General features: G+C 37.2%; 1 protein-coding gene across 6 annotated transcripts in view; it reads left to right on the top strand.

Annotated features, from left to right (window-relative positions):
• Window positions 1-27,430, top strand: part of col15a1a (collagen, type XV, alpha 1a) — a 98,904-nt gene that overhangs the window by 51,098 nt on the left and 20,376 nt on the right. For 4 of the 6 annotated variants that reach the window (XM_067378068.1, XM_067378067.1, XM_067378066.1 and 1 more), the window contains 22 exons: window positions 6,213-6,275; window positions 6,517-6,594; window positions 6,702-6,764; window positions 7,015-7,146; window positions 12,847-12,900; window positions 12,995-13,030; window positions 13,180-13,296; window positions 14,322-14,387; window positions 14,471-14,506; window positions 14,722-14,763; window positions 15,235-15,297; window positions 15,429-15,464; window positions 15,543-15,626; window positions 15,724-15,789; window positions 18,513-18,575; window positions 20,433-20,498; window positions 20,654-20,689; window positions 21,385-21,438; window positions 23,943-23,999; window positions 24,268-24,327; window positions 24,416-24,457; window positions 27,225-27,246. In XM_067378068.1, coding sequence (XP_067234169.1) covers window positions 6,213-6,275; window positions 6,517-6,594; window positions 6,702-6,764; window positions 7,015-7,146; window positions 12,847-12,900; window positions 12,995-13,030; window positions 13,180-13,296; window positions 14,322-14,387; window positions 14,471-14,506; window positions 14,722-14,763; window positions 15,235-15,297; window positions 15,429-15,464; window positions 15,543-15,626; window positions 15,724-15,789; window positions 18,513-18,575; window positions 20,433-20,498; window positions 20,654-20,689; window positions 21,385-21,438; window positions 23,943-23,999; window positions 24,268-24,327; window positions 24,416-24,457; window positions 27,225-27,246 — 1,336 coding nt within the window. The remainder of the gene's footprint in view (window positions 1-6,212; window positions 6,276-6,516; window positions 6,595-6,701; window positions 6,765-7,014; window positions 7,147-12,846; window positions 12,901-12,994; window positions 13,031-13,179; window positions 13,297-14,321; window positions 14,388-14,470; window positions 14,507-14,721; window positions 14,764-15,234; window positions 15,298-15,428; window positions 15,465-15,542; window positions 15,627-15,723; window positions 15,790-18,512; window positions 18,576-20,432; window positions 20,499-20,653; window positions 20,690-21,384; window positions 21,439-23,942; window positions 24,000-24,267; window positions 24,328-24,415; window positions 24,458-27,224; window positions 27,247-27,430) is intronic. The other 2 variants (XM_067378070.1, XM_067378069.1) reach the window with 1 other exon arrangement.

Below are 27,430 nucleotides of genomic sequence, written 5' to 3'. Positions count from 1 at the left end.
AAACAACATAAAAAAAGTTCACACAGCTAATATAACCCTCAAAATCGATCTTTACAAAGTGCTTGTCATGCAGCATGTCTAATCGCGTAAGTTTAGTATTTATTTGGATGTTTACATTTGATTCTGAATTAATTTGATAGTGCTCCGGGGCTAAAGCTAACATTACACACTGTTGGAGAGATTTATAAAGAATGAAGTTGTGTTTATGAATTATACAGACTGCAAGTGTTTAAAAATGAAAATGGAGACGGCTCTTGTCTCCGTGAATACAGTAATAAACGAGGGTAACTTTAACCACATTTAACAGTACATTAGCAACATGCTAACGAAACATTTAGAAAGACAATTTACAAATATCATTAAAAATATCATGATATCATGGATCATGTCAGTTATTATTGCTCCATCTGCCATTTTTCGCTGTTGTTCTTGCTTGCTTACCTAGTCTGATGATTCAGCTGTGCAGATCCAGACGTTAATACTGGCTGCTCTTGTGTAATGCCTTGAACATGAGCTGGCATATGCAAATATTGGGGTCATACATATTAATGATCCCGACTGTTACATAACAGTCGGTGTTATGTCGAGATTCGCCTGTTCTTTTGAGGTCTTTTAAACAAATGAGATTTATATAAGAAGGAGGAAACAATGGGGTTTTAAACTCAATGTATGTCTTTTCCATGTACTGAACTCTTGTTATTTAACTATGCCGAGATAAATTCAATTTTTGAATCTAGGGCACCTTTAACTAGACACCAGGTGAAAATAATGTCAAAGTCAGGAGAACTTGGTCACAGAAAGCAGAACTACAGAACAGATTACATATGTAACAGTTTGCCCCCTTCTGGAAAGGCATGTCCTCGCAACGCAGAAAACAGAGTACAACTGTGGAGGGAGGGCGCGGAGCAAGGGAAAATAGCAAAAATAGGGGGAGGAGCCAGTGGGGAGCTAGGAGAAGGAGGAGCCAGATGACATGCCAGAGTCCGGCCAGGACGAGGCCCCAGGAGGAACCATGGTGTACCCGACTTGATAGTATACACCCTGGGGACGACCGACAGAGAAGAAACCACCGCTGAAGAGAACCAGGTGGAACTGATGAGCCCACTTGATGTTGATGGTAGTTGAGGTGGAACCGCGGTGACAAGACTCTGAGGTGGAGCCGGAAAACCAGAGGACAGGCTGAGCTGAGGACCGAGGATGAAGTCGAAGCCAGATGGAGCCGAAGGTGCAGGCAGGTCGACAGCTTACCAAGGTGGAGCCAGAGGGACGAAGGTCCCCAGGGAAGCCGTATGGCCGATGGTTTCTGGTGGAGCCGAGGGAGAGAGGAGCCAAGGCGGAGCGGAAGTGGCAACAGGTCGAGGTGGAGCGATGGGCGTGGAACCAGCGGATCGTCTGTGCTGAGTAGACTTGTGCCGATATTCGGTAATGCGATATATATCACGATAATGAACATGCACGATATTGTTATCGTGGGCACTTCAAAATACCGTAAATAACAATTTATTACCAATTATTTAAATAATTTAAGAATACTTTCCCCATCAACCGTATAAAATGCACAACACCGCTGTATGTCAAGTCAAGTCAAGTCAAATTTATTTATATAGCGCTTTTACAATTGGTAATTGTTCAAAGCAGCTTTACATATTAGAAGCACAGAAAAAGGGAAGTGTTTAAAAATAAGCTGTACAACCAAGCGTGGTAATATGTAACATATACAAGATGGTGCTACATTAAGCCAATGTCGGCTGACTCCCAGGGGTGGAAAAAACCCCCTGGGAGAAAAACCCAGCGTGCTAGCACTGGGAAAAAAGTCCTAGGAGGGAAAAAACCCCTTGGAAGATATATATAATATATGTAAATATATGTAAGTATGTGGCGTCAAAGGGACACGCGCTCAGATGTAAACAAGCCCAACGTGCATGAGAAGCACATAGCAGAAAGGAGACGCGTTAAATGAAAGTGCACGTTCACTCTCTGACAGCAGAGGGTGCTGATGGAACAGCAGAAATGCAGCGGTTACCCCGGAAACCCCACAGACAAAGCAGCTGCGCTAGTGAAGTTTTTAAAATGCTTTCAAACAGCCATTCAGTTTCTTGTAATATCAATGTTGTTCATCACAGCACCAAATACTTCATACTTAAATACTATTTATTTTCACACTTAAACATTTTCCTATTTTAATCTGGACTAAAACATACCCTAATGATTAGAAAAGTTCTGATTATTTGTCTTTATAGCCTAATACTTTTGCACTTTAATCTGTTTGAAAATATACTTTATATATTTTTTGTGTATTGTACTTAAACATTCAGAGTTCTTTTTGTTATTACAAAAATAGTTCTTAAACCTGTTATACTGTGACAACACTTTTTTTGCAATTTATTTCAGTATCTTGATAATACCGTATACCGTGATAAAAGCTTCAGCAATTAAAGGCAGGGTAGGCAAAAAATGTATAAAAAAAACTTTTTTTCAAAATTTGTTTAAACTTTATTTATATATCAATACATAATTAAAATGTCAGTACTCTGAAAAAGAAAGTATAAAAATCGAGTGTCTGTAGACCTCTCACGACTGTTTTAAAGACAGCTCATTATTTCCATTCACTCCACCCCCTCCCTTCTGGGCTCCTTCCAAAGCCACGCCCCCAAAACGCATGAACGCGTGACTCCGGCCACTGAGCTGGAAGACGCATTATTTACCTGAGACAAGCGGAGAGGAAGGAGCACAGTGCATGTAGTGACATCATGTCAGAATCACATGTAATAAAAATAACTTTATAATTATGAAGATAAACAAACAAGATGTATTTTAGTACTCACTATCAAGCTAGCATATTGATATTGGTAAAGTTTAAAATATATATTTTTTGATTAGCTAACGAGCTAGTTATCTATAAGGCAAAGCTAAAAACAGGTTGCATGATACACATTTTTCCATTACCATCATTTACACTGTGATGAAGATGAATTTCGTGTAAGATTCATAACATATACGTTGTTCTACAGATAAACAGAGTAACATACACTCAAATATCAACTCACAACTGCATTGCAGACACAAAATAATAACACACACATACAACAAAGTGTGTACGACACACACAGATACAAGATAAAGACATCAGTAAACATAGGTAGAGAATATAAAAACAAAACAAAGGCGAAAAAAACGTGCAGGTAAACTTACAGGTGAACATGGTAAAAGAGTTAGACAGAGGGTAAATATAGTTCTAAGAAAAGTTCCTAGATGCGGAGTAACGTTAGGCCTACTATCTGTTAAACATGTATTTAGTTATCTTAAGCAAAATTATGCACAATTCAACACTATAGCTATCATCTTGAGCTAGGCCTATAGATTATTTATCGTCTCTACTACGGCTCGCTGAGTAATGTTATGTTAGCTATATTACGCAGCTACATGTGCTAATGACACATGCTTCATGAACAAATAAACAAAAAAATATGTATGATCAAAATACAAAAAGAAAGATTTACCTGTCCAGCAGAAATAAAGCCATCAAGGAGTCACTTTTCAGCCCCTTGAGTTCCCTCAGTTGAGAGGGAGTAAAATCTTTGCGTGGCAGGGGGAGCTGCCACTGGACCTGCCACGGTTCTGCGCGCCTGCCTCGGGACCTTCCGTGGTTATATGCGCCTGCCTCGGGACCTGCCACTGTTATATGATGCATATATGATAAATGCCGATTGATGCATGAGTGCAAACTGTGCACAATCCTGCTATCAGTTCTCGCCATCGCTGGAAAGCCACGCCGATATTAACTCGCGTTTTATTTCTTTGTTTATCCAAATACTTTTTGTTCATTGCCTTTTCGTGTACTGTTACTGTCTTCCTTTTTTTGCCTGGTTTGCCTTCACTAACTGCATAGGCCGGAACTGTGAATTTTGCTTGCTGTTTCTCTGCCCTTGTTTTGGTATTCCTAGGATCCATGCCTCTTGAATTCCCCAAATCAAACGTGTGCGCGCAAGTGGGCAGGTCATGTGTATCAAAAGGGTGGTTGCCATGGTTGCGAGAGAGTGACAGTCGCCTAAACCAATCCTATGTTTCGTCCCGGATGGAAATAATGAGCTGTGTTTAATACAGATTAAACGGTCTAGAGTCACTCGATTTTTATACTCTTTTTATCAGAATTCTTACATTTTAATTATGCATGGATATATATAGAAAGTTTAAACAAATTTGGAACAAAATTTTTTGCCTACCCTGCCTTTAATCGCAACATAAAAAATATGATACCGTCACATGCCTAGTGCTGGGTGGAGCTGATGGCCTGTAGACACTGGTCTTCAATACATATGGGAGCTCTAGAGAGGCAGAAGGACATCAGCGGAGGCGAGAATGATTGAGGAAGTGGGAGAAGCAGGCTGGGTGTGTATTCTGGGGTCACGGGGCGCTGGAGAAACAGGATAAACTGGAGCTATAAGGGACGTTGGAGATAGAGGGGGTGCAGGAGCTACAAGTGCACTGGGTATAACTCCTCCAAAAAATAAATAAGATCTACCTCAAAAATGTCCTTTATAATTCAGATTTTGATCTCCATATCCATATATTATATATATATCTTCCAAGGGATTTTTTTCCCTCCTAGGACTTTTTTCTCCTAGGGGGGTTTTTCCACCCCTGGGAGTCAGCCGACATTGGCTTAATGTAGCACCATCTTGTATATGTTACATATTACCACACTTGTTTGTACAGCTTATTTTTAACCACTTCCCTTTTTTCTGTGCTTCTAATATGTAAAGCTGCTTTGAAACAATTACCAATTGTAAAAGCGCTATATAAATAAATTTGACTTGACTGACTTGACTTTAGTTCCTCATAATAATCTCCAGAGGCCAGGCTCAACTGACTAACTGCGGTGGGGGTGTGGTTTCCCTCCAAGCCGTCAAGTTCCACAAGTACTTCCTTGACGATCCGCAGTGTTTCCGGTGTTGTGCCGAATTCTGACCCTTGCCAAATTGTTACTCCTAGTATTGGTTGGTGTAGGATTATGTGTGGGGGAGGGATTAGGATTAGGGGTGGGGTTAGGATTAGGCAATCAGGTTGCGACTTCAACGAGGGGGGTAATAATTTGGCAGGGAGTCGAAATTCGGCACAACACACAGATGTTTGTTGTGGATTGGACTCTGGGCGATGACTTTCTCCAACCTCTTCCTCGGTTCGGGATCGCCAGTTGCGGCAGGCTGGTCTCCGCGGTCTGCGGTGGGCACATGCAACATCCCCATTGCATTGTTTGCCGGTGGTGGATGGCTGGTCTCTGGCGGTGATGGAGTGGGGCTGGTGGCGGAGTCATCCTCCATGGGGCTGATGGTGAACGGGAGTTGTTGTTCACCAGCACCCACTCCACAAAAGTGGCAAAATACCCTTTTGGACTGTCCACTGGACACCGGCTGGCATGGTAAAAAATACAGAGCGAGCGATCAGGGTACTGTGTAAGGCACGCCAGATGGATGAAGTTCTGAGTGTGTTCTTCCAGCGGACGGTCTCCCTGCTCCAAGCAGAGAAGCTGGACTGCGGGAAGGTCCATGGGATTACAAAAATCTAAATCAAACTGGAAGGAAAAACACTGCAATGATACTGTTTAGGTCGGTTCTTCTGTAATTGTTTGTGTAATAAAGCTCACAAAGACGAAGATAAACACTAGGAAATAGACCAAACAAGGGAACTAATGAGATAATTAACTAGACACCAGGTGTAAATAATGACAAATCAGGAAAACTGGGTCACAGGGAGCAGATTAGACATGTAACATGTAAGTGCCACTTCATCATTTTATACTAAATTGCTGCTTCATTAGCACACTATAGACTCTATGTTTAATTTATGTCTTGCCCGTCTAAACTCACTCCCACCAGATGCTTGCCTCACAGAGGAAATACATGGAAATGATTTAGTAACATTAATCAACGCAGCCTCATTATTTGTGAGGCACGGTCAGCAAATTGGGGGGCAGCTTGTTGGGTGTGTGAGGCTTTCATCTGCGGCTGTGTTCGAGTGGGAGTGTGTGCGCACCTGTCCGTGCACCTGTACGGCTGATTAAACCCCAGTCCAGGGGTCGTGACCACGCTTTCCTTCCGTTAGATCTGAGGCTTTGCTGCACACATATGCACAATTCTTTTCCCTTGGACCCAAAATAACAACAATCAATTTGAACATTTGCTTTGTTTTGTTCCTTTTTCCATCACATGCAGGGAGAGGTTGGACCACCGGGATTCCCAGGCACTTCTGGATATCCGGGTCCCAAAGGTGACAAGGTAGGACACACATTTCCTGAATATTTTTGCCTAACAAACCTCTAGAGTACCAGAACTTCATTTAATTTCTCCATTCTATCTTAGCTGGTTTGTTCAGTTCATGGCTTGTTATAAGTCTTAAATGAGGACTTTTTAAAAATCTGAATGGAAGAAATGAATGGGAAACACGGATGCATTCTATAATGTGATGATTTTCAACCAATCACAGCAAACTGTTTTCCACTGATGTTTTGTTCACTAGGGCGATCCTGGTGTGGGCATTGCAGGGCCTCCTGGACCTCCGGGGCCGCCAGGACGTCCAGGGACATTTAAGTATCCGGTATGTGCATTGTGATGTATATATTTGTATAATTATGTACCTCACTGAACAATTCCATAACAGCAGATGGACTGTAAGTGAGCTCACTGAGGCTTTCCCATGTGCAGGACGGCATTGATGGCTCGGGCTCGAGCTTCGTGGACTTGGACAGTGACACAGAGGTGATACGGGTGAGTTATAGTCTGTGAAAATGAAGTTGTCTTTGCTGATGCGACCTCTTGGCTCCTGGGATAAATTAATCAAAGGAGCTGGATTCCATTCGGAATGAACGGCCATAAGTCAACTTGTAAAATGAATGAACGGCCATAAGTCAACTCGTAAAATGATTTAACACCGAACAAAATGAGACATGAGGTAGTCATTATATGAATGTGTAAGATATGAATTGCAAGACTAAGTGTTTTGCTGGACTCCCACCAGGGTCCTCCAGGTCCACCGGGGCCACCGGGACGGCCGGGCCCTCCTGGTCCTTCCGTTGGCCTTCATCCAGGGCCAGTCGGGCCCCCAGGAGCTCCTGGAGCAGATGGGGAGATGGGTAAACCTGGAATTGCTGTGAGTAAAGCTTCTTGTACTTTGCTGCATCATAGAAATAACAACCTCTGGCATTTAAGCAAGACGTTATAGAGCTATCATTCAAACTAAGCTAAAGTTAAAGGAATAGTTCACTTTAAAACTAGATGAGTAAAGTTCGTAGACAAAGCCTAGTTAGAAGTAGTTTTAAAAGCTTGAAGTTTGAAGGTTTTCAGTTTGAAATAGTTTAAGTCAGGGCTCTTCAAGTAGTTTAATTCGAGGGCCGGATTATCAAATCAAAAAGTCTTATTGATAATTTTTTTATTAATTATTAGGCTTAAATGAAAATATTACACACGTAAGATCATACATGGCTACCCGGTACTACTGCCAAATGATATTATATTATGTTATATAGGCCTGAAAAAATGCCTAAACACAGGTACAAACTACACCTTAACAAAGACATGAATTATACATTCCCCATCTCACATAATAAATATGCAATATAATGCAGTATTAATGGCTGTAACATAGTTTTCTGTATAAATATTCACACATAATACTTGCTGAAATATTCGCAAGGAAAACGTTTCTCAGGTCAGTCGGCGGAGCGTGCATGATAAAAACATATATATAGCCGTACAGCTGCAGGTGCCACTGCGGCCACGGATCTAACCAAATTTAGCCGCACCGCCAAGAAAAGAGGAGGAGGGAGATTGGGGCGACGCGGGCCGGATGAAGATGATTGGCGCCAGTTCACAATCCCTGGTTTAAGTTTTAGTTTAGTAGTTTTAAAAGCCTGAGTTGCTACCATGTTTCTAGCATGATTAGCATGTTACTAGCTTGTTGCTACCATGTGTAGCATGTTGCTAGCATGTTTCTAGCATGATTAGCATGTTACTAGCTTTTTGCTAGCATGTGTAGCACGTTGTTAGCATGTTTCTAGCATGATTAGCATTTTACTAGCATGTTGCTAGCATGTTTAGCACGTTGCTAGCGTTTTTTTCTAGCATGATTAGCATGTTACTAGCTTGTTGCTAGCATGTGTAGCACGTTGCTAGCATGTTGTTAGCATGCTACTAACATGATTAGCATGTTATTTGCATGTTACTAGCATGATTTGCAAGTTATTAACACGTGTTTAGTATTATTAGCAAGTTTCTAGCAAGTTTCTAGCATGATTAACATGTTACTAACATGTTAGCATTATTAGCCAGTTTCTAGCATGATTAGCATAATGTGTGTCCCATTTCGCGTACTTATGCACTATTCTGTGACGTTTTTAAGTTTAAAATTACAAAAAGAAAAAGTGCACTTTAAATACCAGATGATGCACTAAATTAAAGGAAAAAAATGAAGTGTGAATGTTGTCGCAGCTTTAATTACGTAGCGGAGAGGGAGGGGTTATCAGACTCTGTTGTTAAATGACAAAATACACAATTCATGCACTACATGGATGAGTACATAGTGCATAAGTACATAGTGTATAGTGCGTCATATGGGACGCAGCTATATTAAAGTGTGTGGCATGATTACCAAGTTTCTAGCATGTTACTAGCATGTTTCTAGCATGTTGCATGCATGTTTTGAATACGATTAGCATGTTGCTAGCATGTTTTTAGCATGATTAGCATGTTTCTAGCATGTTGCATGCATGTTTTGAATAGAGGGTATGCATCGACGTCACTTTCCCGCCAAAAACGCGCTCCCTCAGCTGGACTGAGTGGCAAAAGAACCTGCTGCGTAACTGGATTAATAGGAGAAACGGCGAAAACGCAAGTAAAACTAACGAATTACCCTAAAGGTTGGACTCGAAAGTGTTTCTTACAACTTGTCAAATAAACCTAATCCATGGATATTGACATGCAGCCAGGAGTCGTGTTTCCTGACATTTATATGTGTCTGATTTGACGCAGGGGAAATACATAAAGCAAATCTGCCTGTGAATATTTTATATAACTACAATATTGGTAGGTTTAAATCTGCTTAATCACTTATATCAATGTTATATCGTCATATTGTCCAGCCCTAAAACATATATAGTTTTATAGTATAGTTTTTGACAGTGTTGTTTATTTAAAAACACCCATTTATGCATAATATAAGATGGAAAATATTTAATTGATGAGTCGTCAACATAATATATAACAATACAATATATACGGTATGATTTTACCTCAAAATCCAACAATTCGACACAAAATGTTAACTGCAAATCCATGTTTCTCTGCTAGAGTCCAGTTGTTTCTGTGAAATGCAGTGATCCATTTGCTTCTTTTTCTGTTGCTTTCTCTAGTTTTTAAATATATACCTCAGGTTTTGTATCAAAGCTATTTGTACAGTCAATCACAAAGCTCTTTTCCGTTTTGAATGTGTTTTGTGTGTTTTTCGCGCTAAAAACCAATGCTGCTGCTCAGTCTTTTGCCACTCAGCGTGCGTGACCACAGTCCTACCGGTCGACGGTGATGTCACGTGCATAGCCTCTGTACGATTATCATGTTGCTAGCATGTTTTTAGCATGATTAGCATGTAATTAGCATGTTTCTAGCATGATTAACATTGTGCTAGCATGTTTTTACCATTATTTCACATATTGCCAACATGAAGGGGGAAAAAATCCAGCTAAAAAACACCTAAAACCAGCTGATTTAGTAAAAAAGCCAGCTAAAAACCAAATCAGCGAAAAATGGCTAAAACTGTCTGAAACCGTAAAAAAAAAAAAAAGCTAAAACCAGCCTAGGTTAGTTTGAAAACAACCTAAAAGTAGTCACATTGTGTTTGTATACTAAGACTTCTGAAGCCGTAAAATATATACAAATACTGAGTCTTAAAAGATATCATATGAATATATAATTTAAAATGCATTAAATTGACCAAAATATTACAATAATGTTACAAAATATTCGATTTCAATTAAATGCTGTTCTTTTGAACTTTCTATTCATCAAAGAATCCTGAAAAATAAAACGTATGATGGTTTCCACAGAAACATAAACTGTTTTCAACAATAATAATAATCATAAATGTTTCTTGAGCATCAAATCATCATATTAGAATGATTTCTGAAGGATCATGTGACACTGAAGACTGGAGTAATGATGCTGAAAATTCAGCTTTGATCACAGGAATAAATGATATTTTATTATATATTCACATAGAAAACAGCTGATTTACATCGTAAAAATATATCACAATTTTTACTGTATTTTTGATCAAATACACACAGTCTTGGTGAGCAGAAGAGACTCTTTACAAAACATGTTTGTCCACTTATAATGGCACCTTTTGTAGTGTTTCTGGTCATTTGTAGCTTCCTTAGTCACTTTCATTGTGTGGAAAAGAGCAGCATGAACATTCTGTCAAGCATCTGTCAGAGAAGGTCATACAGGTTTGAACAAGATGAGAACTGTTCATCTCAGCAGGTGTCAGCAGTCCTGACTATCTAGCTCAGTCCTTTATTTCAAGGCCGACGCATGTGCCCTGTGTTACAGGTGATTGAGGACTGGGTTAGTGGGTCTGGATTTGAGCTGGACTCAGCCGAGGTAGAGCTCCTGGTCCCAGATGGTAAAATGAAACCATGGGCCAAAAAGGCAGTTGTTTCCTCCCATCGTGTTCCAGACACATAATCTTAACGCTTTTGCTTTCTTCACACTCACGCTTCAGAACGGGGGAACCACGTCAGAATGAGGTGTTGTGTGAGGAAGTGTCATGCTTTTGTAGTAGATCCTTCGACGGATGGTTCTCAGGGTGTAACTATAATGGAAACATGATTTTGAGAAGATAACATTGTTTTGAATGAAATCAAAGCATTTTGTGTCCTGTATGAACTGAAAGCACTGCGCTCTTAAAACAGATACTGTTCATTTAGTCATACTTAATAAAAGGCCTTTATAGATGCTTTGGCATTGCTGTTCTCGCTCCGTCTTAAGGGTTATTACAGCTCTGTGAAACATGACATTACACAGTTATCCAGACCTCCAGATTGATGTAATTGCTCCCAAATGTTTTGTCTTGGGTGAAAATCAGATAGTGTAATAATCCAATAAAGTTTTCAGATGAACACTGGCCCATAAAGCTGTGAATCAAGCTCAGATCAGCCTGCAGGAGAGTGATGGACTAATATTGGGTGAAGATGAAGGAGTTTGGGCTTCATTTCTTCTTCATATGAACTGATATTCATCTGCTCAGCTTGAATCATGGAACAGGTTACGATGGGGGAAGCTGCCTTTTGAAATGCGGCCTAACGCTAAACTTCAACTAATTACCTGTTTTCTGTTTAACTGTCTGGTCCTCTTCGGTCAAAAATGACCAAAACATTTTATGTTTTAAAAATGTTTTGCTTCATCGGAATGGGATGACACTTGATGACTTTTGTGGCATTAGCAATGCAATCACAAAAACATTCGGATATGTTAACGGCTCCTTGGCTCCTTCAAAAATGACAGGGCAAAGGACATTATATATATATATATATATATATATATATATATATATATATATATATATATATATATATATATATATATATATAACCAAGTTTTTGCAAATGTGTGAAATAATAGCCACAAAGCAATAAATAAATAAATAAATAAATAAAAATATGGTAAAATTGAGCCAAAAGTGTCAAATAAGAGGTTGAAATCAGATTTCTTAAGCTGTGATAAAACACCTGTTCATTTTTGTTACATTTTTTATTGAATTTTGGTGTTATGTGTAACAGAATCATCTGTGTTGAGGTTTGACTGTAGTAAAATTAATGCAAAAACTGACACTTCAAATCAACATTTCAAACAAAAAAAATCTAAACCTTGACAAAAAGTCTTTGAGAATGTCTAAGTATAAATCCAAACCCACTACTTAATAAAAATAAGTATTTATGTATAAAAAAATACCACTTTATATAGAACTATACTGTCATCTAGTGGTTACACCATGTCATTACTTAATTTTTCTTTTTTTTACCCCCACCAGATGGCACTAATCTACCTTCAAAAAATTGGATTTTAAATGCCTTGTCTCTATTTTAACACGGAAAACTGCTTTAATTGAAAAATAATTTTAAAAAAAATTAGAAAAGAAATTGCGTATTTTTTAATGATGAAAAATAGCTAATAAAAATTGTGTAAATATTGCATAGTATCATAAAATCAAAATCAAAAAATATTATTGAATAAAAATATATTACATTAGTTTCCCTGAAAAACAAAAAAAGTTACATTTCAAGGCTTCGAAGGAGCCAAGTGTGACCCTTAAATGAAGAGGACCAGAGGATGGTCAGCCTTGAAATGTAACTTTTTTATTTTTCATGGAAACCAATGTAATATATTTTTGTTCAATAATATTTTTTGATTATTATTTTCAAATTTTGAGGGGATTTTATATACTATTCAATATTTACATAATTTTTATTAGCCATTTACCCCCATTAAAAATAATACATTTTCTTTTTTCAGGTTTCCCTGAAAAACCAAAAAAAGCTACATTTCAAGGCTTCGGTCATTAAGTGTAACCCCTAAACGAAGAGGACCAGAGGGTTAAAGCCACAGCTTGTGTTAACCTTGCAATGTAAAATCATGAAAGAGCGGTCAACAAAAGGCTGACACCTGAGTGAAGAAATGACAATGGGATTTGAGAAGTGTGAAAACACGACTGTTATCTGTCTCTGGTGTTATATTTGATCTTAATGTGTGTGTGTGTGAAGTGCAGGAGGTGCTTATGTGGTGGTTTCTGTCGCTTTAGGGTGCGAATGGACGAGACGGTGAACCAGGGAAAGACGGAGAAAAAGGGCAAAAAGTAAGATGTTTTTATAGGAAATATGGAAACTGCTGAAGATGCTCTTTTCCATCCATTTTCCATTGACAGAACACATCTTGTGTTTTTTTGGCAGGGTGAACCAGGCTTACCTGGAATCATTGGACCAAAGGTAATTTCATTTGGATCATCGTAATGTTTCAGATTGGAGAAGCTTTTTTGATGCTGTGACTTTAAATTATGAGTTAACAACATTAGCAAACAAGTCTGAGATTTATTACGTAACTTTAGAACTGATGTTGCTCTTTGTTGGTCTCTTAGGGTGATCCAGGGGTCGCGGGACAGCGAGGGCCTGAGGGACCTGAGGGCCCCAGAGGGCAGCCGGGGCCTCCTGGACCCCCCGGACTGCCAGGAAAAGCCTTCAGCTTCGACATGATGGTGCGTTTCACAGGCCTTCAGATTGTGTGTATATTTGTCTGGTTTAAATCAGTGGAATGATTGAGAATGCATGCATGCGTGGGTTAGGGTTAATATGAATGTATGTGTGTATTTATGTTTTTATTTATATATTGTTTATTTTTTATTATTATTTATTTATTCATTTATTTATTTATGTGTTTATATATTCATTATTTTAGTTATTTATTCATTAATGTATTCTTTGTTATTTATTCTTGTATTTATTTATGTATTCATTTATTTATTTATATTTATGTAGGTTTTTTTATTCTTTTATTTATTTATTTATTTATTATTTATTTTTTATAATTTTTACTCAATTATTTTACTTATTTTTATTTTTTCATTTATTTATACTTTTTATTTTTTCAATATCTTAGTTATTTATTTACTAATATATTGTTATTTATTTTATTTATTTAGTTAACCATTTATATTTCTGCATATATGCATGTTTCTTTTTTTAAAATGATTAAATTTTTATGTGTTTATTTTTTTGTTCTTTTGTTTGTTTATCTTTTATTTATTTAGTTGGTTATTATTTATTTATTTTTAATATTTTTTAATTTAAATTATTTATTTATTTATTATTTATCCTTTTTTTACTTATTCATTATTTTAATTACTTAGCCATTAATGTATTATTTGTTATTTATTCCATTATTCTTTTATTTATTTATATTTGTTTTTTTTTTAATTCTATTTAAAATGATTTATTTTTAAAAAAAAAATGTATTCTTTTATTTATTCATCCTTTTAATTATTTATTTGTTTATTCTCTTTTCTTTTTTGTTATTTATCCTTTTTTACATGCGAGTGTTGGATGTTCTATTAAAGTAGAACTTTGTGTTTGTTTGTTCTCATATGTTTCTTTTATCGGATATTAGATTTTGTGTAAAGAACTGAAAATACTTGAAAGTAAAGTTGATACTTGCGATTGAAAGTGAAGCCTTTCAAAAGATGCTGCAATGTCTTTTTTGTTTTTTGTTGTTGTTTTGCCGCAGGATTTGGAGGGGTCAGGTCTCGATGGAAACAGTGGCTTCAGACCTGTGCTGCCCAGAGGACCACCCGTACGTACATTTACACTCACAGAGACTTTTCTGGGTGTTACAGCCGAACTGTAGCTCATTCTCATGCATATTCTCACCCTCAGGGTCTTCCTGGGTTCCCAGGACCACCAGGACCACAGGTAGATGCACTAATGGACATCTGCACAAAAAGAAATCTGGCTTACATGATCTATCAATACTGTAAAAACATCTGCCTTGTGATTTTACCTGTCACTCCCAGAGTTCTTACACCTGGGAATCAACATTTAGGGAATGCATATCTGTCATTACTGTTAGATGTGCAAAACCTTAGATTTGTTCCTCTGTTTAAATGAACCCAACTCTACACTTTTAGGGGAAAGATGGAGCCGACGGCCCTCCGGGCGTTTCAGTGAAGGTCGGTTCACACAAAAGCATCATCACATTCATACACACACTTCTACAACTGTTTCCATTCTCGCTTTCCAAAGGAAGCATGCTGTTCCCACCCACGTGTTCCCCATTAGCCTCTCTATCTTCAACACATGTGTGAGGGTCAGTGAAATCACTGCAGCACAGGCTTTGAACCCCAGAGTAAAAAACACACTATAATGGCTTTATATTACATAATACACAAAGCTGCAGAAGTTGGATTCAGGATTCCACTTAATATATCGTAAATAAATTGCTCTCATTATCTGTCATAAACACCATTAATATAGCATCACAAATTCATAGAAGTTCTGCACAGCAGAACTATATTATTTATTATTTAGTGTATATTTTATATATTATATCAAAAATATAAGACACACAGACATTCATTTAACATTTGATTTAACATTTAAAGTTTTAACTTTGCTAAATCATTTCTCCTCAACTCCACTAGGGGGAGCAAGGTGTCAAAGGTGCTGATGGACAACCTGGGTCACCTGGACTGCCTGGGCCACAAGTAAACATACAAAACAAAATACACTATATAAATTTGCACAATCTAGTCATCATTTTCCCCATCAACTTTTTTGATCAAAATAAAGAAAAACATCTAAAAATGTTTACATTTTTTTGTTTACTTTTTTTCAGGGGGAAAGGGGAGAGAAAGGTGATATGGGTCAGAAGGTTTGTAGGCAATTCACATTTCTGACGTATCTCTCTCTCAGAGTGTCTGCTTTGATGTTAATAGTTTATGCGTTTCAGGGAGAGAGAGGTCTGGATGGAGTTAGTTTACCTGGACCTCCAGGGCCTCCTGGACCCCCTGGACCGGTCATCAACTTTCATGAGGTGAGTCGATTAATGTGTTAATTTCTTCAAAGTCACACTTGATTCATTACTGGGTGCTAATTACAGTGCTGAATTTTGAACTCTTTCTCACCCTCAGTTAATGCTCAATGACACTGAAGGAATCTTCAACTTCTCAGGGGTTTTTGATCCACAAGGACCACTGGTAAGAAGCTTTGCCCAAATTTCTTGTCTTATGTCCACAGCCCGATCGTCCAGAAGGCTATAGTACCCTTCATCAATGCCAAACCAGAAACATATTAGTCATATTTATACAGAGACCCTGAAGTGCAAATGAAAATCACAAATTAGAAAAGACAACAGTGAATCAGAAAAGACACCACAGAATCAGAAAACACATCAGTGAATCAGAAAAGACAACATTGAATCAGAAAACACATCAGTGAATCAGAAAACACAACATTGAATCAGAAAACACAAAATTAAAACAGAAAACACATCAGTGAATCAGAAAACAAAATTTAATCAGAAAACAATATTGAATCAGAAAACACAACAGCAAATCAGATAAGACAACACTGAATCAGAAAACACAACACTGAATCAGAAAACACAACAGTGAATCAGAAAACACAACAGTGAATCAGAAAACACAACATTGAATCAGAAAACACAAAATTGAATCAGAAAACACAACATTGAATCAGAAAAGACAAAACTGAATAAAAAGACAACACTGAATCAGAAAACACAACAATCAGAAAACACAACAGTGAATCAGAAAACACAACACTGAATCAGAAAAGACAACAGTGAATCAGAAAACACATCAGTGAATCAGATTTAACAACATTGAATCAGAAAACACAACATTTAATCAGAAAACACAACAGCAAATCAGAAAAGACAAAACTGAATAAAAAGACAACACTGAATCAGAAAACACAACAATGAATAAGAAAACACAACAGCGAATCAGAAAACACAACACTGAATCAGAAAACACAACATTGAATCAGAAAACACAACAGCGAATCAGAAAACACAACACTGAATCAGAAAACACAACATTGAATCAGAAAAGACAACAGTGAATCAGAAAACACAACACTGAATCAGAAAACAACAGCGAATCAGAAAAGACAACACTGAATCACATTTAACAACATTGAATCAGAAAACACAACACTGAATCAGAAAACACAACAGCGAATCAGAAAACACAACATTGAATCAGAAAACACAACACTGAATCAGAAAACACAACATTGAATCAGAAAAGACAACAGTGAATCAGAAAACACAACACTGAATCAGAAAAGACAACAGCGAATCAGAAAACACAACATTGAATCAGAAAACACAACACTGAATCAGAAAACACAACAGCGAATCAGAAAACACAACATTGAATCAGAAAACACAACACTGAATCAGAAAACACAACATTGAATCAGAAAAGACAACAGTGAATCAGAAAACACAACACTGAATCAGAAAAGACAACAGCGAATCAGAAAACACAACATTGAATCAGAAAACACAACACTGAATCAGAAAACACAACAGCGAATCAGAAAACACAACATTGAATCAGAAAACACAACACTGAATCAGAAAACACAACATTGAATCAGAAAACACAACATTGAATCAGAAAAGACAAGTGAATCAGAAAACACAACACTGAATCAGAAAAGACAACAGTGAATCAGAAAACACAACACTGAATCAGAAAACAACAGCGAATCAGAAAAGACAACACTGAATCACATTTAACAACATTGAATCAGAAAACACAACAGCGAATCAGAAAACACAACATTGAATCAGAAAACACAACAGCGAATCAGAAAACACAACATTGAATCAGAAAACACAACAGCGAATCAGAAAACACAACATTGAATCAGAAAACACAACAGCGAATCAGAAAACACAACAGCGAATCAGAAAACACAACATTGAATCAGAAAACACAAAACACATTAATATTATTAAATGAGCAGTTATTATGAAGATTCACAAAAAAAAAAAAAAAAAACTCCAAATGAAATCCAGAAGGGTCAATTAAGAAACGTAAAGTAATTTTCCCTCTTTGTACGGTTGAATATAAATTTAATACAAGCTTAATAAGAATGATATATCACTTACTGTTTTAGGTCTTAAAATATGGGTGTCATCTTGTGCTTGAAACCCTCCAGTGACTTCTGGACATAGTTTTCCAACCATTATTTTCTCTCGCTGATTTTCATTCCTAAACTACTTCCCACAGAGAAGAGTTCATTAAAGACGAGCGCAGAGACTTTGGTACAATAACTCTCTAAACCACACGGCCGCTTCATCGAACGCGCAGGAATGTAAACTCTCTACAGTGTAATTGCATTATTTACAATAAGTCATTGAATTCTGCGTTGAGCTGCTTGTGAAATTGTATCGTAAACAATTACAACACATTAGCTTTGCTTTATTATGGAATTTACAGGCATTGACAGGCATAAGCGAAGCGAAATAAACAGAGAGCGGCGTAGAGCGTAAACAGCTACGCCCGCTTTTGTTTCAAGTGTGAAAGGTTTCTCAGAGGAGAGCTTTCTGGTTCACTGTCAAATGCTCACAGATCTTTAGATTTTATGCCACAATACACAAATCCAAATACCGAAGCATTAAAGCTTCCAAACGTGCCCTGTGGTTTGAGATAATGACCCAGACATTGTTTCACAAGCTACAGAAACAGACTCTGTGTTGTGATGGAACAATTAACATCTGAACATCTGAAATTAAGGATATTTTAAGTGTATTTTTAAGTTAATAGAAGTAGTTAAAGTTGAGAGCTTTGGATCATTTGGATATTTGTGTGGTTTTTGCACTTCAGAAAATGTTTAATTATCTTGATGACGAAATGAAGAAGTTTTGTTTTAATTCCACCAGGGACCCAGAGGTCCAAAGGGTGACAGCGGGGCCCCGGGGATCCAGGGACCTTCAGGGATGAAGGTAAGAGACGAGACGATACAGCAGGTGTGAATGAGTGTGTGTGTGTGTGCTGGCTTTGAGAGCAGAGAGAGTGGACCGTGACGACTCAAAGTGGAGCTCTTTATTGGTGTGTAATCAAGAGTCTAATTGTTTGAGGTTTACCAGATGCAGCCCTCAGAATACATGCTATCAGACCACACACAGACACACACACTCACACACACACACACACACACACACCTCTCACAGGAGGAGACTTTCCACTTGCAAGATCAAACACGTTTCATTACAAAAGTTCAATATCTGATTACTTTAATGCAGTGTGCGTGAGTGTTTGTGAGAGTGTGTGTGTCAGAGAGAGTGAGTGTGTGAGCGAGTGTGTGTGTGCGTGCGTGTGCACGATTTTGTGACATATCAGGACACAAATTTGTATAATGACATGGGTATGACATAGGTATTACCAGGGACAAAATGTATTTCACTACAGATTACAAAATACATGCTTTAAAAAGTAATGTGTAACGTATTCCGTTAGATTACCCAAGTTTTGTAACTTAATCTAAATACTTTAGAATACTAATAAGTATGTAACACACAAAAAGGTAGTTTTTTCACAATTCTGACTTTTTTCTCAGAATTGCAAGTTGCAATTGCGAGTTATAAAGTCAGAATTCTGAGATATAAACTTGCAACTTTCCAGTAAAAAAGTCCGAATTGCAAGAAAAGAAGTCTGAATTGTGAGATTTCTCGCAATTGCAAGAAAAAAGTTCAGAACTGTAAGATGCAAACTTGCAATTGCCAGGAAAAAGTCGGAATTGTGAGATATAAACTTGCAACTTCCCAGTAAAAAAAGTCTGAATTGTGAGATTTCTCGCAATTGCAAGAAAAAAGTCTGAATTGCAAGTTTTTAATCACGCAATTCTGACTTTATAACTTGCATTTATCTCGCAATTCTGAGAAAAAGTTCAGAACTCTAAGATGCAAACTTGCAATTGCCAGGAAAAAGTCGGAATTGTGAGATATAAACTTGCAACTTCCCAATAAAAAAAGTCAGAATTGTGAGATTTCTCGCAATTGCAAGAAAAAAGTCCGAATTGCAAGTTTTTAATTTTTTTCCGCAAAAGATTTTCGCAAAGTTTTCGCAATTCTGTGAAAAAGTTCAGAACTGTAAGATACAAACTCGCAATTTCCATCAACTGTGATATAAAAAGTTTCAATTACCATTTTTTACAGTTACTCACAAACAACTATCATAAAACATGAAAACAGTCGAGGATTATCAGGTAATGACAGGACAGTTCAGATTCAAAGGTATATACATTTTTGAATGGTGCAATTTTTATAAATTCAGTCATTTTGCCTTGTGGAATATATGTAAGCATATTTTATGTGAAATAGCTTATTCAGGACAGTACTAAATACAATTAACTTGCAATTGTTATGATCCCTCTTATTTGGTGAAAATGATTAAAATGTTGCATATTCTGCAAGAGGAATGAAACTTATGAGCAGAAATGGAGCTGATGCTTTTTGCAGATCAGAGTCGGAGAATCACCAATTGATTTTTACATGAATTACCCGTCACAGTTTACATTAATGTTTAAATGAAATTCAAAGTAATCACTTCGGTAATCTAAAATACTTTTCAAATGTAACTGTAATTTGATTGTCCCCACAATTCACAAAAACAAACCTGTGTGTGTGTGTGTGTGTGTGTGAGGGAGTGTAATTCAAATGGCTACAGAGGTTTGCGTGTGTATCATATTCTCACTCCACACATTATCATAAGTAGTTCTTGCTGTTGATGAATAAAGATGTTAGTGTGTTTTTAATTAAGTGAGTGTTTAAATCTGTATTCTGCACTGAACTCTCTTCTAGGGTCAGAAAGGGGAGCCGGGGTTTGCGTCTGGAGTTTCTGGGCCAGAGGGACCAAAAGGACTAAAGGTCACTGAAAACTTCTCTCTTTTTGCCATTTCACAATCCTTTAACCACTGGATTACTCAAGATCAGAGTATAGCAATTTAACACAGACTTTTAAGATAGATTTGTCATGCTTCTAAAGTATTTATTTTCTTTGCTTTTTGCTTAAATTCTCCCAGGGAGACAGTGGCGTTCCTGGACCGCCTGGTGAAAAGGTGAGAGGAAGACGTCCTGACTGTAATCTTTTCATAACTTTGACATATATATTTTATTATGAATATTCCAAATGAAAGTTTATAGGGAACGTGTTCAATGAATCCCATCAAACATTTCTGTCACTTCTCCATCACTTTAATAATTCATTTATTTGGTTGAAGTCATTTTTTTCTGTCCACACTGAAAACAAAAATAGAAGCGACAGCCAATCAGAACACACTTAACATTTAAAATATTCCTATATAAAATGGACCAATGAGAATACATTGTGGGCGGAGCTACACATCGCAATGCAACAAAGATTACTTAAAATAGAAGTTTATCTTAAACCTAATTTTGCATTGACATGCAAATCTTGCTCTTGATAGAAAACACAATAGAAATGTGTTTAAATTCACATAACTTGTGAACAAGAATTTGGTCTAAGCCCTTAAACTCACTATTTCCCCTCTAGACTGGAGTCAGTCTGACTCTCCTGCCATTTTCCAATTCATATTTTTTTTTCTCTTTTCAAGTGCCTTTGCTGTTTTTCGTACAGCTGCTTCTGTTCAAAATGTTTTGGAAAAAGTAGTGAGGCCAGAGATGCCCGTACGGATGACACAGAGGCGCAGGGTTCGCCCGCAGCGCACCTGCTTTAACAGTGTTGTGTTTGCGTTCAGTCTGATCTGTGCTTTGTGTTGTTAATCTAATCCAGGGCCCCATCGGACCAACTGGACCAAAGGGGGAATTTGGATTTCCAGGACGTCCGGTGAGTTACTGAAAGTCTGAAAACTCTTGCAGACTCAATATACTATATATCATAACTGTCATTAACAGACTTTATGCAATGCTTAAAGGATTAGTTCACTTTCAAATAAACTTTTTCTGATAATTTACTCAACCCCATGATGTCATCCAAGATGTTCATGTCTTTCTTTCTTCAGTCGAAAATAAATGAAGGTTTTTGATGAAAACATTTAAGGATTATTCTCCTTATAGTGGACTTCAATGGGCACCAAACAGTTGAAGGTCAACCTTCATTTCTTTTCCACTGAAGAAAGAAGGACATGAACCTTTTGGATTATAGATTATCAGGGAAATTTAATTTGAAAGTGAACTAATCCTTTAACAAGATGAGCAGTAGCACATCCAAAGTTGCACTCACGTTTATGCTAATAACTTTTGAACTGTAAGGGCTTTTTTCCTGTGATTCCTGGCTGAAAATGATGCAATTCTGTCATGAAAAGTTTTGAATGGCAGAAAAACATACTTTTTCGAACTCCTCCTAGGCCGTGGTTCCGATTTTCATGAAAATTTAAACAGATACTCTTCAGACCATGCCGACAAAAAAATATGGAATTCAAGTCAATTTGTCAAACCGTTTTTGAAAAACATGCAAACAAATATCACGCGGCGTTTGCGAAAATAGACATAATACTGTATCTCCTCAACGCTTTATTGTATTCAGACAAAACTTCATGTCAATATCATCACAAGCATGACCTGAAGTTACATGCTGCGTTTCAGTGCAGTGCCAACTAATGGACTCTTTTTGCTTATAACTTCTGAACGGTTTGGCCAAAAATCACTAAACTTGTCTCATTAGAGTCCATTTTTCCCATGTTGGTCATTTTGGGCATTGGCGATTTTGAATTTTGTATTAAATTGCTGTATTTCACGAACACATGCACGTATCATTACAAAACTCTGAATGGGTCATAGGAACGATGCCCTGAAGGAGTCTTGAGAAGTTTCAAACCAGCGCCATCTTGTGGTGACTTTTTTAACATGCTTATATCTTTGGATGTTGTTGAGTTATTTTCACTGGAGTCATCTCCTTGGATTCCTGAATCCTTGCCGAGTCCAACGATACCCAACATGCTAGGTTTCGACTTATGGTTAGTGCAACATTGTTATTTAGCGTATAAACAACTTTCGCGAATATCTTCGAAACCGTAAAACTATAGGAAAATCTGAAACATAGGTCGTTGGTCATATGTTAAAGGTTTATTTCACGCAAAAATGAAAATTCTGTCATTTATTACTCACCCTCATGTCGTTCCACACCCGTAAGACCTTCATTCATCTTCAGAACACAAATTAAGATATTTTTGATGAAATCCGATGGCTCAGTGAGGCCTGAGCAATAACATTTCCTCTCTCAAGATCCATTGATGTACTAAAAACATATTTAAATCAGTTCATGTGAGTACAGTGGTTCAATATTAATATTATAAAGTGACGAGAATATTTTTGATGCACAAAAAAACCAAAGTAACGACTTATTTAGTGATAGCCGATTTCAAAACACTGCTTCAGGAAGCTTCGGAGCGTTATGAATCTTTTGTGTCGAATCAGCAGTTCGGAGCGCCAAAGTCATGTGATTTCAGTGGTATGGCGGTTTGACATGCGATCCGAATCATGATTCGACACAAAAAATTCATAACGCTCCGAAGCTTCCTGAAGCAGTGTTTTGAAATCGACCATCACTAAATAAGTCGTTATTTTGTTTTTTTGGTGAACCAAAAATATTCTCGTGGCTTTATAATATTAATATTGAACCACTGTACTCACATGAACTGATTTAAATATGTTTTTAGTACATTAATGGATCTTGAGAGAGGAAATGTCATTGCTCAGGCCTCACTGAGCCATCGGATTTCATCAAAAATATCTTAATTTGATAGGTCTTACGGGTGTGGAACGACATGAGGGTGAGTAATTAATGACATTATTTTCATTTTTGGGTGAACTAACCCTTTAATGGCCAGTTGTCAAAATTTTGAAAGTAAATGGCAAAAATTGCAATCAAAGTCAGGTGTGGGTCATTTTTATGTGTTCATACATATAAATGTCTATAACTACTAAACAAAATGAGATATTTTTACCAAATTTGATACACTTATGTATCAATGACAAAAAAAGTGGTGGGACTGTGCAACTCGTTGGTGGCGCTATAATTGAACAAAACAAAATTGCCTCTAACTACAGTACCATTGGTCTGATTGACTTCAAAATTGACATGCAGTTTCTTTGCATCGTTCAAAAGTTTGGGGTTGGCAATCCTTCAGAAATCATTCTAATATGATGATTTGCTGCCCAAGAAACATTTATGATTTTTATTAATGTTGAAAACAGTTGTGGAAACCATCATACATTTATTTTTTAGGATTCTTTGATGAATATAAAGTTCAAAAGAACAGCATTTATTTGAAATAGTCTTTTGTAACATTATAAATGTCTTCAGTTTAATGTAATTGTGTTTGTCCTCAGGGTCGTCCAGGAATTAACGGCCGTAAGGGTGAGAAAGGGGAGTCTGTCGGATTACCTGTGAGTATACTCATGTTTTATCTAAGAGATACAACCATTTAGGGCAGATGCGCAAACTTTACATCGCAACAACAAACACACGAAGCGTCTCCAATCATTCAGAACCAGTCTGTTTTACACGTCACTTCTGGCTGTCATTAAGATGTTTGCAGTGTGTTGAAATCCCATCCATCACAAGCTCTAAGTCTTTGTTTGGTGATGGTAAACAGCATCTGTCTTTTGCATTTATCCTCCGTCTTTAATATCTCCATCATGTTTCTTCCCAAAGGGTCCGCCGGGTCCTCCAGGCCCACCGGGACGTCCAGGACCGTTCACCTGTCCCAGAGGAGTAAGTGTCTCCGTCTCTGCGCTTCTGTCTCATTCAGACTCTCTGTAATGCCGTTGCTCAGTGTCACTTTACCTCCACCTTCCTATAGACAGTGTTTCCCGTCCCTCCTCGACCCAACTGCAAAAAGCCTGTAAGTGACGCACAGATTGAGTCGCTGTATAATGTTGTCATCATCATCTTCCTCATCATCATCATCTTAACTTCTAAACTCTCTCACTCTAACTCTGCTCAATAATTACTCCTCTAAATGATAAGATTATTTGTCGTGATTAAAGGAGAAGTTTGTCGTTTCTACGCAAAAACCAAAATTATGATAGTATTATTATTAGTATTTTTTTTTAAATATTTAATGTTGGTTACACTTTATTATTAAGGTGTCCTTGTTACAGTGTAATTATATATTCAAGCACTGAGAAATATTAATTAACTACATGTGTTAGTGATTGACTATAGTAACTACATTAAAATGTCTAACAAGGACACTGTAAAATAAATTGTTACCTTAATATTTTATTTATTAGTGGCCAAAAACTGAAGGTTTGTAGGCTCCTATTGTCATCGTTGGCGTTCATATTATTATTATTTATTACTTATCTTCTTCTTCCGCGCTGGAAGTCTATGGCAGCCGATAGAACCGCTTGTGGGAAAGTTATGAGATTTGGCACACTGATAGAGGCCAGTCTGAGCTATCAGCTTAGCAAATTTGGAGTCTCTGACTCAATCTCTCTAGCGCCACCAACTGTCCAAATTTGAAACAAAATTCCTTGGCTCCGTCATGAACTTTTTTTGCCATTTTGAATTTTCCAAAAAACATACTTTTTCAAACTCCTCCTAGGCCATTACTCAGATTTTCTTGAAAATTGAACCAGATCATCTTTAGACCATGCCGACAAAAAAAAAAAAAAAAATGGAATTCAAGTTGATTTGTCAAATTGTTTTTGAAAAACGCGCATATTTTACGTAACACTCGTGAATATAGACGTAATGCTATATCTCCTCAACGCTTTATCGTATTCAGACAAAACTTGGTCCATGTTATCACAAGCATGACCAGAAGTTACATGCTGCGTTTCTGCACACTGCCACCTACTGGACCGGAGATACGAAAAATTTATATTTTCAAGCGGCAGCGCTTCCGGGTCCAAACACTCTATCTCATACCACAAGAAAAACAACAAACGGTGCTAATATACACGCACAATGTGGTGTAATACTGCAAAAAAAATTATAATCATAACCTTTATCTCCATACCAAAATTCCAGATGGCCAGACAGTGATTCATCTTTTATAAATCGTTAAAATATTAATGTCTGTGACGCTGTGAGCATGGAGAATTTTGTGTAGACTCTAAGTATTTAAAATGTTTAACTGTCTGATGTTTAATATGTATAAATAGCACTCATAAACGGCCGTCGATGGCATTCTTAAGTGAAACGAGTTGAGGCTTGGACCCAAAAACGACGTTCCTTACAACACGACTTAACAAGCAGATAACTTCTGAACAGTTTTGCCAAAAATTCCATTTCGCCATTTTTAATTTTGTAGTTAAATGCCAAAATTTTGAACATCATTACGAATCTCGATATGGGTTATTGGCACGATGCCATGAAGGAGTCTGAGAAGTTTCGGACCAGCTCCACCTAGTGGTAAAATGTTTACATGCTTATAACTTTGGATGTGGTTGACTTATTTTCCCAGGAATCATATCCTTGGATTCCTGAATCCTTGCCGAGTCCAACGATACCCAACATGCTAGGTTTCGACTTATGGTTAGTGCAACGTTGTCATTTAGCGTTTAAACAACTGTTGCGAATATCTTCGAAACCGTTAGTCCGATCGAGACAAAACCACCGTAGGAAAATTGGAAACATAGATCACTGGCTTACGCTAATGGCCAAACGTCAAAATTTTGATAGTAAGTGCCAAAAAAATTCTATCAAAGTCAGGTGTGGTCATTTTTTATGTGTTCATCCATATAAATATCTATAATTACTAAACAAAATTAGATATTTTCATCAAATTTGACATATGTATGGAGACACTTTGAGAACACACACACACAAAAAAGTGGTGGGACTGCGCCATTTGGTTCCTTGTTTGCTTCTTGCAGCTATATTTCACTACTTTAAGTTTTACCATATAATGTAACGTATAATTTGACTTACATTAGCAGAAGCACCATGTGTTTATGGCCCATAATGTCAATCTCTTTCTTCCTTTGACCTTTTCCCCTTTAACATGGCATGGGTTCGTTCATCTGGAATGACTGCATGTGTGTGTCTGTTGTCGTTTTTAAGATGCATTTAAGGGGCTGATATGGATTATGGACAGTGCATAATAACTTTGTTCTTGGCCTTTATAGATTTTACAAATTGTAAATCTCTCAACATTGATTTAAAGTTCCCTTTCAAGGCTGCGCTACATTATCAGCTCATAACTACTATATGAGTGATTTAATAGCAAACACACATTATCTGTTTGATACATCAAGGCTCTATGCTGTAAATAACAGCACATAACACAGATGAGACGTTCTATGAAGGCCGTAGAGATGTGCATATCCCATGATTCAGTCTGCATGGTCCATAATCCACAGCAGGCGTGTTTATGGCCGCATGTCACGTGGATCGTGGTGTCGGTGTGCGCTGGACTAACTCGACTTCAGTAAATAAATATAAAACCTGCTGTGATTTTCTATATCATGTTCCTCAGATGGAGATCAGCTGTTGTTTGGTTTCCCATTTTTGGCAGTTCTAGTGTGTTTTATCACATGAGCATGATTGTCCTTTTTCCACTCTCTTCATCCAGCATTTGATTCACATGCAGATATTAATGCACTGAATGAACAGCAGTCACATTAACACACATCTGTCTTTCTTTCTTTTCTTTTGTTCAGGTTAATGGAGATTCTACACAAGGTGACTTATTTTATACACTAATCTTCAAAAGTTACATTTTTGAAAGGAATTAATGTTTTAATTCATCAAGGATGCATTAAATTGATTAAAAGTCACACTTTTCTTGTTAAAAACACATAATGTAATTTTTTTGTAAGTGTATAATTTATGCACCAAACATATTATCAAAAATAGCGACAATACT

This window comes from Chanodichthys erythropterus, chromosome 23 (genome assembly GCF_024489055.1).
Source record: "Chanodichthys erythropterus isolate Z2021 chromosome 23, ASM2448905v1, whole genome shotgun sequence".
Lineage (NCBI taxonomy): Eukaryota > Metazoa > Chordata > Actinopteri > Cypriniformes > Xenocyprididae > Chanodichthys > Chanodichthys erythropterus.
Note: the sequence above shows the minus strand (reverse complement) of the source record. Positions and strands in the feature narration are given on the sequence as shown.